This window comes from Pangasianodon hypophthalmus, chromosome 6, assembly GCF_027358585.1.
Source record: "Pangasianodon hypophthalmus isolate fPanHyp1 chromosome 6, fPanHyp1.pri, whole genome shotgun sequence".
Classification (NCBI taxonomy): Eukaryota; Metazoa; Chordata; class Actinopteri; order Siluriformes; family Pangasiidae; genus Pangasianodon; species Pangasianodon hypophthalmus.
The window spans coordinates 21,074,091-21,088,747 of NC_069715.1; the positions used below are offsets into that span (position 1 = coordinate 21,074,091).

Sequence of the window (14,657 nt, forward strand, 5' to 3'; positions counted from 1 at the left end):
ATAATATACCTCTGTCAGGGCACCTGTTAATACATTTTGTTTCCTTTCAGAGTGTGAGAAGTGTCAAACAATTCAAAGCCAAGAAGAAAAGAGGAGGAAGATTTGGGTTGAAAAGACTAAAAGAGAAAAAGAGAACAAGAGTTGAAGCAGAAATGGACAATGATGGATCATCAGGGAGATTGGACTTTACTCCAGTTGATGTGGAGTTTGCACTCCCAAAGTTTAAATTGAAGAAACATGGAAAAGTCACTGAAGAGAGATCTGGACATTTAGAAAGAATGAAGCCCAATGATGAGAAGACAAGAAAGATTAAATTTCCAAAGGTTAAAATAAAATCTGCTCTAGAAGGTACAGAAATCTCAACAACAAAAGCAGAAATAGAGATGCATAAAGACAAAGGAAAAAGCCCAAATTCACAAATGAAAGATATTGATGAATGTGTGCAAAGAAAGAAAATAAGCATGCAAGCTGACATATCAGTACCAAATCTAAATCTAGACACAAAACATAGACCTAGAGAGGAAGCTGATAGATCCATGGCTAAAGGAGCAAATGTGCCATTTATTAACGTTGAAAGCTCTGGTGTCAAATGTGGGACAGTTACGTTGCCATCTACTGAGATTTCATTACAAAAAAGTAAGGGTGAAAGAGAATTTGGCCTAGAAAGACATTCTGGAAAAGGAGGAAAGATTGAAATGCCTAAGCTTGACATTTACATGCCAAAGATAAAATCATCCGAAGTTGATATTAACATAATTGGCCCAGAGGGTCAGAAGGGTGACAATGTGCCAGATATTGACATCTCACTGCCAAAAGGAAAAGTAAAAGGGGATATTGATCTTAAAGATGAAAACAGTAAAGGGGGGAAGTATCAAATTCCCAAGAGGAAGTTACCAGAGGCAAATATTAGTATGGAAGGCCCTGATGTGAAAACTGGGAATGCTAGGATGCGATCCATTGACATGTCATTACCAAAAGGGATAGTTGAAGGAGAAATTGACCTTGAAGGACTTTCTGGGGAAGCAGGAAAGATTGACTTACCAAAGCTTGACATTTCTTTGCCAAAAGGAGCACCACCCAAGGTTGACATGAGTGTTAAGGTTCCTGAGATCAAAGGGAAAAAGTATAACATGCCAGATATTGATATCTCTCTGCCAAAAGGAAAAGAAAAAGAAGGTACAGATCTTGAAGATGAGGATGGAAAAGGGGGAAAGTTTCAAATGCCCAAGGTTGATCTCTCATTACCAAGAATGAAGTTACCAGAGGGGAAGATTAAGGTGGAAGGCCCTGATATCAAAGTTGGGAAAGTTGACATGCCATCCATTGACATTTCATTACCAAAAGGCAAAGTAGACATGCCATCCTTTGACATTTCATTACCAAAAGGAAAGGCTAAAGGAGACATTGAAATTGAAGGACAGTCTGGAAAAGGAGGAAAGATTGACTTACCAAAGCTTGACATTTCCTTGCCAAAAGTAAAACCGCCCGAGGTGGATTTCAGTGTTGAGGGTCCAGAGATCAAGGGTGGCAAGTTTCACATGCCAGATATTGACATCTCTCTGCCAAAAGGAAAAGTAAAAGGGGGTGTTGATCTGGAAGGTGAGGCCGATAAAGGAGGGCGGTTTCAAATGCCCAAGGTTGATCTCTCACTACCAAGAATGAAGTTACCAGAGGGGAAGATTAAGGTGGAAGGCCCTGATATCAAAGTCGGGAAAGTTGACATGCCATCCTTTGACATTTCATTACCAAAAGGAAAGGCTAAAGGAGACATTGAAATTGAAGGACAGTCTGGAAAAGGAGGAAAGATTGACTTACCAAAGCTTGACATTTCCTTGCCAAAAGTAAAACCGCCCGAGGTGGATTTCAGTGTTGAGGGTCCAGAGATCAAGGGTGGCAAGTTTCACATGCCAGATATTGACATCTCTCTGCCAAAAGGAAAAGTGAAAGGGGGTGTTGATCTGGAAGGTGAGGCCGATAAAGGAGGGCGGTTTCAAATGCCCAAGGTTGATCTCTCACTACCAAGAATGAAGTTACCAGAGGGGAAGATTAAGGTGGAAGGCCCTGATATCAAAGTCGGGAAAGTTGACATGCCATCCATTGACATTTCATTACCAAAAGGCAAAGAAGACATGCCATCCTTTGACATTTCATTACCAAAAGGAAAGGCTAAAGGAGACATTGAAATTGAAGGACAGTCTGGAAAAGGAGGAAAGATTGACTTACCAAAGCTTGACATTTCCTTGCCAAAAGTAAAACCACCAGAGGTGGATTTCAGTGTTGAGGGTCCAGAGATCAAGGGTGGCAAGTTTCACATGCCAGATATTGACATCTCTCTGCCAAAAGGAAAAGTAAAAGGGGGTGTTGACCTGGAAGGTGAGGCCGATAAAGGAGGGCGGTTTCAAATGCCCAAGGTTGATCTCTCACTACCAAGAATGAAGTTACCAGAGGGGAAGATTAAGGTGGAAGGCCCTGATATCAAAGTCGGGAAAGTTGACATGCCATCCATTGACATTTCATTACCAAAAGGAAAGGCTAAAGGAGACATTGAAATTGAAGGACAGTCTGGAAAAGGAGGAAAGATTGACTTACCAAAGCTTGACATTTCCTTGCCAAAAGTAAAACCGCCCGAGGTGGATTTCAGTGTTGAGGGTCCAGAGATCAAGGGTGGCAAGTTTCACATGCCAGATATTGACATCTCGCTGCCAAAAGGAAAAGTGAAAGGGGGTGTTGATCTGGAAGGTGAGGCCGATAAAGGAGGGCGGTTTCAAATGCCCAAGGTTGATCTCTCACTACCAAGAATGAAGTTACCAGAGGGGAAGATTAAGGTGGAAGGCCCTGATATCAAAGTCGGGAAAGTTGACATGCCATCCATTGACATTTCATTACCAAAAGGCAAAGTAGACATGCCATCCTTTGACATTTCATTACCAAAAGGAAAGGCTAAAGGAGACATTGAAATTGAAGGACAGTCTGGAAAAGGAGGAAAGATTGACTTACCAAAGCTTGACATTTCCTTGCCAAAAGTAAAACCACCAGAGGTGGATTTCAGTGTTGAGGGTCCAGAGATCAAGGGTGGCAAGTTTCACATGCCAGATATTGACATCTCTCTGCCAAAAGGAAAAGTAAAAGGGGGTGTTGACCTGGAAGGTGAGGCCGATAAAGGAGGGCGGTTTCAAATGCCCAAGGTTGATCTCTCACTACCAAGAATGAAGTTACCAGAGGGGAAGATTAAGGTGGAAGGCCCTGATATCAAAGTCGGGAAAGTTGACATGCCATCCTTTGACATTTCATTGCCAAAAGGAAAGGCTAAAGGAGACATTGAAATTGAAGGACAGTCTGGAAAAGGAGGAAATATTGACTTACCAAAGCTTGACATTTCCTTGCCAAAAGTAAAACCGCCCGAGGTGGATATCAGTGTTGAGGGTCCAGAGATCAAGGGTGGCAAGTTTCACATGCCAGATATTGATATCTCTCTGCCAAAAGGAAAAGTGAAAGGGGGTGTTGATCTGGAAGGTGAGGCCAATAAAGGAGGGAGGTTTCAAATGCCCAAGGTTGATCTCTCACTACCAAGAATGAAGTTACCTGAGGGGAAGATTAAGGTGGAAGGCCCTGATATCAAAGTCGGAAAAGTTGACATGCCATCCATTGACATTTCATTACCAAAAGGCAAAGTAGACATGCCATCCTTTGACATTTCATTACCAAAAGGAAAGGCTAAAGGAGACATTGAAATTGAAGGACAGTCTGGAAAAGGAGGAAAGATTGACTTACCAAAGCTTGACATTTCCTTGCCAAAAGTAAAACCGCCCGAGGTGGATTTCAGTGTTGAGGGTCCAGAGATCAAGGGTGGCAAGTTTCACATGCCAGATATTGACATCTCTCTGCCAAAAGGAAAATTGAAAGGGGGTGTTGATCTGGAAGGTGAGGCCGATAAAGGAGGGCGGTTTCAAATGCCCAAGGTTGATCTCTCACTACCAAGAATGAAGTTACCAGAGGGGAAGATTAAGGTGGAAGGCCCTGATATCAAAGTCAGGAAAGTTGACATGCCATCCTTTGACATTTCATTACCAAAAGGAAAGGTTAAAGGAAACATTGAAATTGAAGGACAGTCTGGAAAAGGAGGAAAGATTGACTTACCAAAGCTTGACATTTCCTTGCCAAAAGTAAAAACGCCCGAGGTGGATATCAGTGTTGAGGGTCCAGAGATCAAGGGTGGCAAGTTTCACATGCCAGATATTGACATCTCTCTGCCAAAAGGAAAAGTGAAAGGGGGTGTTGATCTGGAAGGTGAGGCCGATAAAGGAGGGAGGTTTCAAATGCCCAAGGTTGATCTCTCACTACCAAGAATGAAGTTACCAGAGGGGAAGATTAAGGTGGAAGGCCCTGATATCAAAGTCGGGAAAGTTGACATGCCATCCATTGACATTTCATTACCAAAAGGCAAAGTAGACATGCCATCCTTTGACATTTCATTACCAAAAGGAAAGGCTAAAGGAGACATTGAAATTGAAGGACAGTCTGGAAAAGGAGGAAAGATTGACTTATCAAAGCTTGACATTTCCTTGCCAAAAGTAAAACCGCCCGAGGTGGATTTCAGTGTTGAGGGTCCAGAGATCAAGGGTGGCAAGTTTCACATGCCAGATATTGACATCTCTCTGCCAAAAGGAAAAGTAAAAGGGGGTGTTGATCTGGAAGGTGAGGCCCATAACGGAGGGCGGTTTCAAATGCCCAAGGTTGATCTCTCATTACCAAGAATGAAGTTACCAGAGGGGAAGATTAAGGTGGAAGGCCCTGATATCAAAGTCGGGAAAGTTGACATGCCATCCATTGACATTTCATTACCAAAAGGCAAAGTAGACATGCCATCCTTTGACATTTCATTACCAAAAGGAAAGGCTAAAGGAGACATTGAAATTGAAGGACAGTCTGGAAAAGGAGGAAAGATTGACTTACCAAAGCTTGACATTTCCTTGCCAAAAGTAAAACCGCCCGAGGTGGATTTCAGTGTTGAGGGTCCAGAGATCAAGGGTGGCAAGTTTCACATGCCAGATATTGACATCTCTCTGCCAAAAGGAAAAGTGAAAGGGGGTGTTGATCTGGAAGGTGAGGCCGATAAAGGAGGGAGGTTTCAAATGCCCAAGGTTGATCTCTCACTACCAAGAATGAAGTTACCTGAGGGGAAGATTAAGGTGGAAGGCCCTGATATCAAAGTCGGGAAAGTTGACATGCCATCCATTGACATTTCATTACCAAAAGGCAAAGTAGACATGCCATCCTTTGACATTTCATTACCAAAAGGAAAGGCTAAAGGAGACATTGAAATTGAAGGACAGTCTGGAAAAGGAGGAAAGATTGACTTACCAAAGCTTGACATTTCCTTGCCAAAAGTAAAACCGCCCGAGGTGGATTTCAGTGTTGAGGGTCCAGAGATCAAGGGTGGCAAGTTTCACATGCCAGATATTGACATCTCTCTGCCAAAAGGAAAATTGAAAGGGGGTGTTGATCTGGAAGGTGAGGCCGATAAAGGAGGGCGGTTTCAAATGCCCAAGGTTGATCTCTCACTACCAAGAATGAAGTTACCAGAGGGGAAGATTAAGGTGGAAGGCCCTGATATCAAAGTCAGGAAAGTTGACATGCCATCCTTTGACATTTCATTACCAAAAGGAAAGGTTAAAGGAGACATTGAAATTGAAGGACAGTCTGGAAAAGGAGGAAAGATTGACTTACCAAAGCTTGACATTTCCTTGCCAAAAGTAAAACCGCCCGAGGTGGATATCAGTGTTGAGGGTCCAGAGATCAAGGGTGGCAAGTTTCACATGCCAGATATTGACATCTCTCTGCCAAAAGGAAAAGTGAAAGGGGGTGTTGATCTGGAAGGTGAGGCCGATAAAGGAGGGAGGTTTCAAATGCCCAAGGTTGATCTCTCACTACCAAGAATGAAGTTACCTGAGGGGAAGATTAAGGTGGAAGGCCCTGATATCAAAGTCGGGAAAGTTGACATGCCATCCTTTGACATTTCATTACCAAAAGGAAAGGCTAAAGGAGACATTGAAATTGAAGGACAGTCTGGAAAAGGAGGAAAGATTGACGTACCAAAGCTTGACATTTCCTTGCCAAAAGTAAAACTGCCCGAGGTGGATTTCAGTGTTGAGGGTCGAGAGATCAAGGGTGGCAAGTTTCACATGCCAGATATTGACATCTCTCTGCCAAAAGGAAAAGTAAAAGGGGGTGTTGATCTGGAAGGTGAGGCCGATAAAGGAGGGAGGTTTCAAATGCCCAAGGTTGATCTCTCACTACCAAGAATGAAGTTACCTGAGGGGAAGATTAAGGTGGAAGGCCCTGATATCAAAGTCGGGAAAGTTGACATGCCATCCTTTGACATTTCATTACCAAAAGGAAAGGCTAAAGGAGGCATTGAAATTGAAGGACAGTCTGGAAAAGGAGGAAAGATTGACTTACCAAAGCTTGACATTTCCTTGCCAAAAGTAAAACCGCCCGAGGTGGATATCAGTGTTGAGGGTCCAGAGATCAAGGGTAGCAAGTTTCACATGCCAGATATTGACATCTCTCTGCCAAAAGGAAAAGTAAAAGGGGGTGTTGATCTGGAAGGTGAGGCCGATAAAGGAGGGAGGTTTCAAATGCCCAAGGTTGATCTCTCACTACCAAGAATGAAGTTACCAGAGGGGAAGATTAAGGTGGAAGGCCCTGATATCAAAGTCGGGAAAGTTGACATGCCATCCTTTGACATTTCATTACCAAAAGGAAAGGCTAAAGGAGACATTGAAATTGAAGGACAGTCTGGAAAAGGGGGAAAGATTGACTTACCAAAGCTTGACATTTCCTTGCCAAAAGTAAAACCGCCCGAGGTGGATTTCAGTGTTGAGGGTCCAGAGATCAAGGGTGGCAAGTTTCACATGCCAGATATTGACATCTCTCTGCCAAAAGGAAAAGTAAAAGGGGGTGTTGATCTGGAAGGTGAGGCCGATAAAGGAGGGAGGTTTCAAATGCCCAAGGTTGATCTCTCACTACCAAGAATGAAGTTACCAGAGGGGAAGATTAAGGTGGAAGGCCCTGATATCAAAGTCGGGAAAGTTGACATGCCATCCTTTGACATTTCATTACCAAAAGGAAAGGCTAAAGGAGACATTGAAATTGAAGGACAGTCTGGAAAAGGAGGAAAGATTGACTTACCAAAGCTTGACATTTCCTTGCCAAAAGTAAAACCGCCCGAGGTGGATTTCAGTGTTGAGGGTCCAGAGATCAAGGGTGGCAAGTTTCACATGCCAGATATTGACATCTCTCTGCCAAAAGGAAAAGTAAAAGGGGGTGTTGATCTGGAAGGTGAGGCCGATAAAGGAGGGAGGTTTCAAATGCCCAAGGTTGATCTCTCACTACCAAGAATGAAGTTACCAGAGGGGAAGATTAAGGTGGAAGGCCCTGATATCAAAGTCGGGAAAGTTGACATGCCATCCTTTGACATTTCATTACCAAAAGGAAAGGCTAAAGGAGACATTGAAATTGAAGGACAGTCTGGAAAAGGGGGAAAGATTGACTTACCAAAGCTTGACATTTCCTTGCCAAAAGTAAAACCGCCCGAGGTGGATTTCAGTGTTGAGGGTCCAGAGATCAAGGGTGGCAAGTTTCACATGCCAGATATTGACATCTCTCTTCCAAAAGGAAAAGTAAAAGGGGGTGTTGATCTGGAAGGTGAGGCCGATAGAGGAGGGAGGTTTCAAATGCCCAAGGTTGATCTCTCACTACCAAGAATGAAGTTACCAGAGGGGAAGATTAAGGTGGAAGGCCCTGATATCAAAGTCGGGAAAGTTGACATGCCATCCTTTGACATTTCATTACCAAAAGGAAAGGCTAAAGGAGACATTGAAATTGAAGGACAGTCTGGAAAAGGAGGAAAGATTGACTTACCAAAGCTTGACATTTCCTTGCCAAAAGTAAAACCGCCCGAGGTGGATTTCAGTGTTGAGGGTCCAGAGATCAAGGGTGGCAAGTTTCACATGCCAGATATTGACATCTCTCTGCCAAAAGGAAAAGTAAAAGGGGGTGTTGATCTGGAAGGTGAGGCCGATAAAGGAGGGAGGTTTCAAATGCCCAAGGTTGATCTCTCACTACCAAGAATGAAGTTACCAGAGGGGAAGATTAAGGTGGAAGGCCCTGATATCAAAGTCGGGAAAGTTGACATGCCATCCTTTGACATTTCATTACCAAAAGGAAAGGCTAAAGGAGACATTGAAATTGAAGGACAGTCTGGAAAAGGAGGAAAGATTGACTTACCAAAGCTTGACATTTCCTTGCCAAAAGTAAAACCGCCCGAGGTGGATTTCAGTGTTGAGGGTCCAGAGATCAAGGGTGGCAAGTTTCACATGCCAGATATTGACATCTCTCTTCCAAAAGGAAAAGTAAAAGGGGGTGTTGATCTGGAAGGTGAGGCCGATAGAGGAGGGAGGTTTCAAATGCCCAAGGTTGATCTCTCACTACCAAGAATGAAGTTACCAGAGGGGAAGATTAAGGTGGAAGGCCCTGATATCAAAGTCGGGAAAGTTGACATGCCATCCTTTGACATTTCATTACCAAAAGGAAAGGCTAAAGGAGACATTGAAATTGAAGGACAGTCTGGAAAAGGAGGAAAGATTGACTTACCAAAGCTTGACATTTCCTTGCCAAAAGTAAAACCGCCCGAGGTGGATTTCAGTGTTGAGGGTCCAGAGATCAAGGGTGGCAAGTTTCACATGCCAGATATTGACATCTCTCTGCCAAAAGGAAAAGTAAAAGGGGGTGTTGATCTGGAAGGTGAGGCCGATAAAGGAGGGAGGTTTCAAATGCCCAAGGTTGATCTCTCACTACCAAGAATGAAGTTACCAGAGGGGAAGATTAAGGTGGAAGGCCCTGATATCAAAGTCGGGAAAGTTGACATGCCATCCTTTGACATTTCATTACCAAAAGGAAAGGCTAAAGGAGACATTGAAATTGAAGGACAGTCTGGAAAAGGGGGAAAGATTGACTTACCAAAGCTTGACATTTCCTTGCCAAAAGTAAAACCGCCCGAGGTGGATTTCAGTGTTGAGGGTCGAGAGATCAAGGGTGGCAAGTTTCACATGCCAGATATTGACATCTCTCTGCCAAAAGGAAAAGTAAAAGGGGGTGTTGATCTGGAAGGTGAGGCCGATAAAGGAGGGAGGTTTCAAATGCCCAAGGTTGATCTCTCACTACCAAGAATGAAGTTACCAGAGGGGAAGATTAAGGTGGAAGGCCCTGATATCAAAGTTGGGAAAGTTGACATGCCATCCATTGACATTTCATTACCAAAAGGAAAGGCTAAAGGAGACATTGAAATTGAAGGACAGTCTGGAAAAGGGGGAAAGATTGACTTACCAAAGCTTGACATTTCCTTGCCAAAAGTAAAACCACCCGAGGTGGATTTCAGTGTTGAAGGTCCAGAGATCAAGGGTGGCAAGTTTCACATGCCAGATATTGACATCTCTCTGCCAAAAGGAAAAGTAAAAGGGGGTGTTGATCTGGAAGGTGAGGCTGATAAAGGAGGGAGGTTTCAAATGCCCAAGGTTGATCTCTCACTACCAAGAATGAAGTTACCAGAGGGGAAGATTAAGGTGGAAGGCCCTGATATCAAAGTCAGGAAAGTTGACATGCCATCCATTGACATTTCATTACCAAAAGGCAAAGTAGACATGCCATCCATTGATATTTCATTACCAAAAGGAAAGGCTAAAGGAGACATTGAAATTGACGGACAGTCTGGAAAAGGAGGAAAGATTGACTTACCAAAGCTTGATATTTCCTTGCCAAAAGTAAAACCGCCCGAGGTGGATTTCAGTGTTGAGGGTCCAGAGATCAAGGGTGGCAAGTTTCACATGCCAGATATTGACATCTCTCTGCCAAAAGGAAAAGTAAAAGGGGGTGTTGATCTGGAAGGTGAGGCCGATAAAGGAGGGCGGTTTCAAATGCCCAAGGTTGATCTCTCACTACCAAGAATGAAGTTACCAGAGGGGAAGATTAAGGTGGAAGGCCCTGATATCAAAGTCGGGAAAGTTGACATGCCATCCTTTGACATTTCATTGCCAAAAGGAAAGGCTAAAGGAGACATTGAAATTGAAGGACAGTCTGGAAAAGGAGGAAAGATTGACTTATCAAAGCTTGACATTTCCTTACCTAAAGTAAAACCACCTGAGATTGATATCAATGTTGACAATCCTGAGATCAAGGGCAGAAAGTTTCACATTCCAGATATTGACATCTCTCTGCCAAAAGGAAAAGTACAAGAGGGGTTTGATTTTGATGTTACTCCTGGTAAAGAGGGGGTGTTTCACATGCCCATGGTTGATCTCTCACTACCAAGAATGAAGTTACCAGAGGGGAAGATTAATGTTGAAGGCCCTAATATGAAATTAGCGACAGTTGACATGCCAGCCATTGATATGTCATTACCAGAACAGATGGCTAAAGGAGAAATTGACGTTAAAGGTCCTTCTGCAAAAGGAGGAAAGATTGATTTGCCAAAAATTGACATTTCCTTACCAAAACTAGCACCACCCAAGGTTGATATCAGTGGTGAAGGCCCTGAGATCAAGGATGGACATTTTCATGAACCAGATATTGATATCTCTCTGCCAAAAGGAAAAGTAAAAGGGGGTGTTGATCTGGAAGGTGAGATTGATAAACGTGGAAAGTTCCATATGCCCAAGGTTGAATTTTCTATACCAAAATTGAAATCTCCAAAGTTTACTCCAAATGCTGAGGAAAAAAGTGTTGGAAAAATCACTATGCCAGCTATTGATCAATCACTTCCAAAGGGAAAAGCTGAGGACATTGGTGATGAAGGTGAAGGTGACATTTCAATGTTGGGAAAGCTACATATGCCTGCCCTTGAACTTTCATTACCGAAAATGAAATCACCAACTACTGAGTTAAAAATTCACGGACCAGACATAAATGACATAAATATGCCTGATGCCAGTGTTTCTGGAAGCACAAGTGGAAATTTAAAATTTACAACTGTAAAGCTACCAAGTGTTGACATATCAGCACCTAAGGTTGATCTTGACTTTGGTCTTCCCAAAAATAAAGGCACTGATAGAGAAGATATTGAACTTCTCAAAGCTGAAGGCAGCAGACCATCATCTGGAGCAAGTTTTGACATCCCAGAGAAGACTCTAAAAATGCCAAAAATTTCACTGCCTAAATTTGGTGGAAAATTTAAAAGTGAAGACAACCAAGTGGAAGGACGTAACTTATCTTCTAGTTTGGATATGGAAAAAAATATGCCTTCTGTAGGGATAAATGCTGATGGAAAAATAAAAGGCAAAATAAAGAAGCTAAAACCTGAAGGAGATGTGAGCATCTCACTTGATATGGGGGCAGAGGGCAAGGAGCATTTTAAGGCTCCAACATTAGATACAAAGGCAAAGGTCAAAATGCCCTCAGTTGAGATATCCCTGCCAGCTCCATACATACCAGAGAGAGAGGCATTGCTGCCAAAATCTGAGATTGATGTATCTGAGGCTGATATCCAGGTTTATGAGGGTAGTTTAAAAATCCCAAAGATGCCAACTATTGATATATCAGTACCAAAAGTAGATTTGGATGTTGTCATACCAAAAGTAAAACAAGATGTATTAGTTGAATCCACCTCTTCAAATCTCAACATTGAAAGAGATAACCTAACGTTACCACATATCAAAATGCCAAATGTTGATATTTTACTACCTCAAGGCAGAACAGGAGGGATTGACACACCAGAAGTAGAAGTGGAAGGCAAATATGGCAAATTCAAGATGGCAAAAATTACAATGCCAGCAGTGGAAATTTCATTACCACATGGAAAAACAGATGTGGATTCTTCAGATTTGGACATCAACATAAACAGTGAGAAACTTAAGATATCTGATGTTAAAGTCCCCAACATGGAAATTTCAGTACCCCACAGTAGAGTTGACATTAAACCTCCAGATTTCAAAACAGAAGGACAAAATGCAAAGTTCAAGTTGCCAAATATTACTAAGACAACTGTGGATATATCCCTGCCAAAAGGGAAAGAAGGAGAAATTCAAGTTCAAGAAATGGACATAGAAGGATGGCAAAAATTAAATATTTCAACAATAGATACACAGGGCCCACAGAAACATCTTGAACTGGATATCAGATCATCAAAAGATGGTAAAAATGAAAAAAAGTTTGAGCTTCCCAATATTGACCTCAGCCCCTTGGCATCAACGGAGAAAGTCAAGGGGCCAAAAGTAAAAGGTACGAAGTTCAATATTGGAATGCCTAAAGTTAAAACTTCTACATTGGAGACAGATATAGTTAAGTCTAGTATTGTGAATGCAGGTCAACCTTTATCCTCAAACCTCTCTAATATTAAATTTCCTGAAGTAGAGATCTTTGAATCTAATGTAAAGAGCAAATGCCAAGGAAAATTGATATCTACAGAATGTACCCCTGCAGATGCTGGTTCAAGTAATTGGCTCTCACTGCCTAATACTGAAATAAAAGCCCCAGAGTTAGACTTTGGGACTGTTCAAGATAACACTAGTAATGATAAAATGAATACAAAGACAGGTACCATGGCCAAAATACCAACGTTTGATGTGTCTCTGCCTTCTCTAACTTCACCTGAAGCCAAAGTCAACATTAAATCACCAAAAGGATCTTCTATGACCCCAAATCCTGAAGTACAGTATGAGGGCCCTCATATCCCTAAAGTAACAAAAGCAGTTTTTGTTTTGGCTAATTCCCAAACAGAAAGCTATGTTAATGTAACTAGCAAAGCAAGTGCAGAGACTGTAGATAAGAAAATTAAAGTGCCAAAAATCATAAAGAAGCCAAGTTTTGAAAAGTCACATTCAAAAGGTAAAGGAACCAATTCTGAGGAGGGGGAGGAAAATGATGAAGCGTTAAAAACAGGAGCAGTTAGGTTGCCCAAACTTGAGTTTTCTTCACTATACCCAAAAAATGTGGGAGAAGAGGAGAAATTGGAGATGGGCATGGAACCTGAGAATAAAGGTAGCACAGAAGTTAGCAAAGGCACAAAAGCCAAATCAGGAAAAATATCATTTCCGGGTTTCAAGAAGAAATCTGTAAAAGGTGATGACGAGAGTGAAAATGACTGTATAGAGTCCTCAAAAGCCAGACTGGAAATGTTAACAGAAAAGCAAGGATCTGAGTCTCCAGTACCAAATATTTCAACTGACTCTGTCTCAGGAAAGACCAGTGGACAAAAAGAGGGTGGATCCAAAGAAGATGTTGGAAGCAGGCAGGAAGCAGAAGAAAAAGAGAAGACAACTTGGTTTAAGATCCCCAAGGTCACTCTTACCCCCCATTCCACTGGCACCCTGCAGATCACACCAGAGGGATCTCCAAAGGAAAGCAAGTCATCTTTACAGTACTCTAGTGAAGAGATTTCTGGAGGTTTCTATAGGAGAATGCCAAATACTGAATTTTCCACTCAGGAGGTTTCTTCAAAACACACAGTCACCACAACAAAAGAAGGGACTTTCACTGTGGTAACCAAGACTTCAAAATATAAAGTAACAGAATCAGCAAGTAGCAGCTCAACTACACATTGGAATCAGTAAAATAGAGGTAAATCTAGAGAGTAAATCTGGGTATAGTGGAATATTTTTATATTGTTGTTGCCTTTTCAGTGCTATGCAGAATGAATGCATTTACATAAATACAATCACTATTTAATGTAGCGCACATTTAATTATGTATACTTGCACTGACCATTCAATATTATTCTTTATGTAGATAATTACTGTTTCTTTAAATAGATTATTAGTACTACTTCTATGACCTGCAAGTCATGCATTAGATCACATAAACACATATACAAGGTGAGTGGAATTTGAGGTAGAATTTTGAGAAGTATTATTTTTATTGGACTCATCATAGTTTTTGAAGCTTCATATGTTGCTATTAACTTTTTTTGTTGTTGTTGTTGAAGCTGAACATATGTTTTCTCTTACATAAGAGGAAAAAAAAATATTTTTTCCATACATAACTCCTAAACTGTAGAAGAAGAAACTGTATATATTTATATATTTTTTAAAATAAAAATCATTTTTAGTGCCATGTATCGATTTAACATTGAAATTTTAAAGAAAAATATAATATAATATAATATAATATAATATAATATAATATAATGACTTTTTGTAATATTTAAATGCATTAAAATGTGACACAGTGTACAATGATGATGTTTCTGTGTGGGACTGGTTTGTGTTCTTGATTTGAAGTGTCTGAGTGTGCATTGTGAAATTCTTTGGCTCATCATTTTTCATTTAATCATGACCTGAAGATGAAATTAGTATAAAATGAAGGTAGCATTATTACTGTATAGTTTTTAGCATGTCCTATACATTTCATTTTTAAAGCACAATTTCTCCGCTGGATGAAGTATTAAATAAAATATTCTACCTGTTCTTTCATTACTCTCTGAATTTCTGCAGTCTATACTGTTAGATAAAACACATGCATTTATTGCTTAAATCCAAACTGTGATTAGGTTTGACTAATCTTACTCAAAGAGAACTTTGGAACATTTAGGAACCCTAGCTAATATCCTACTTGGGACTTCCCTATCATATGCACCTCCAGAGTTGCTTGCATCATTTTTCAAGCTG

General features: G+C 41.3%; 1 protein-coding gene across 1 annotated transcript in view; it reads left to right on the top strand.

The window, feature by feature from the left end:
• prx (periaxin) overlaps positions 1-14,462 on the top strand; it is a 28,589-nt gene extending 14,127 nt beyond the window's left edge. Inside the window, exon 7 of the mRNA XM_053234780.1 lies at positions 51-14,462. Coding sequence (XP_053090755.1) covers positions 51-13,604 — 13,554 coding nt within the window. The 3' untranslated portion in view covers positions 13,605-14,462. The remainder of the gene's footprint in view (positions 1-50) is intronic.
• The last annotated feature ends 195 nt before the right edge of the window (positions 14,463-14,657 follow it).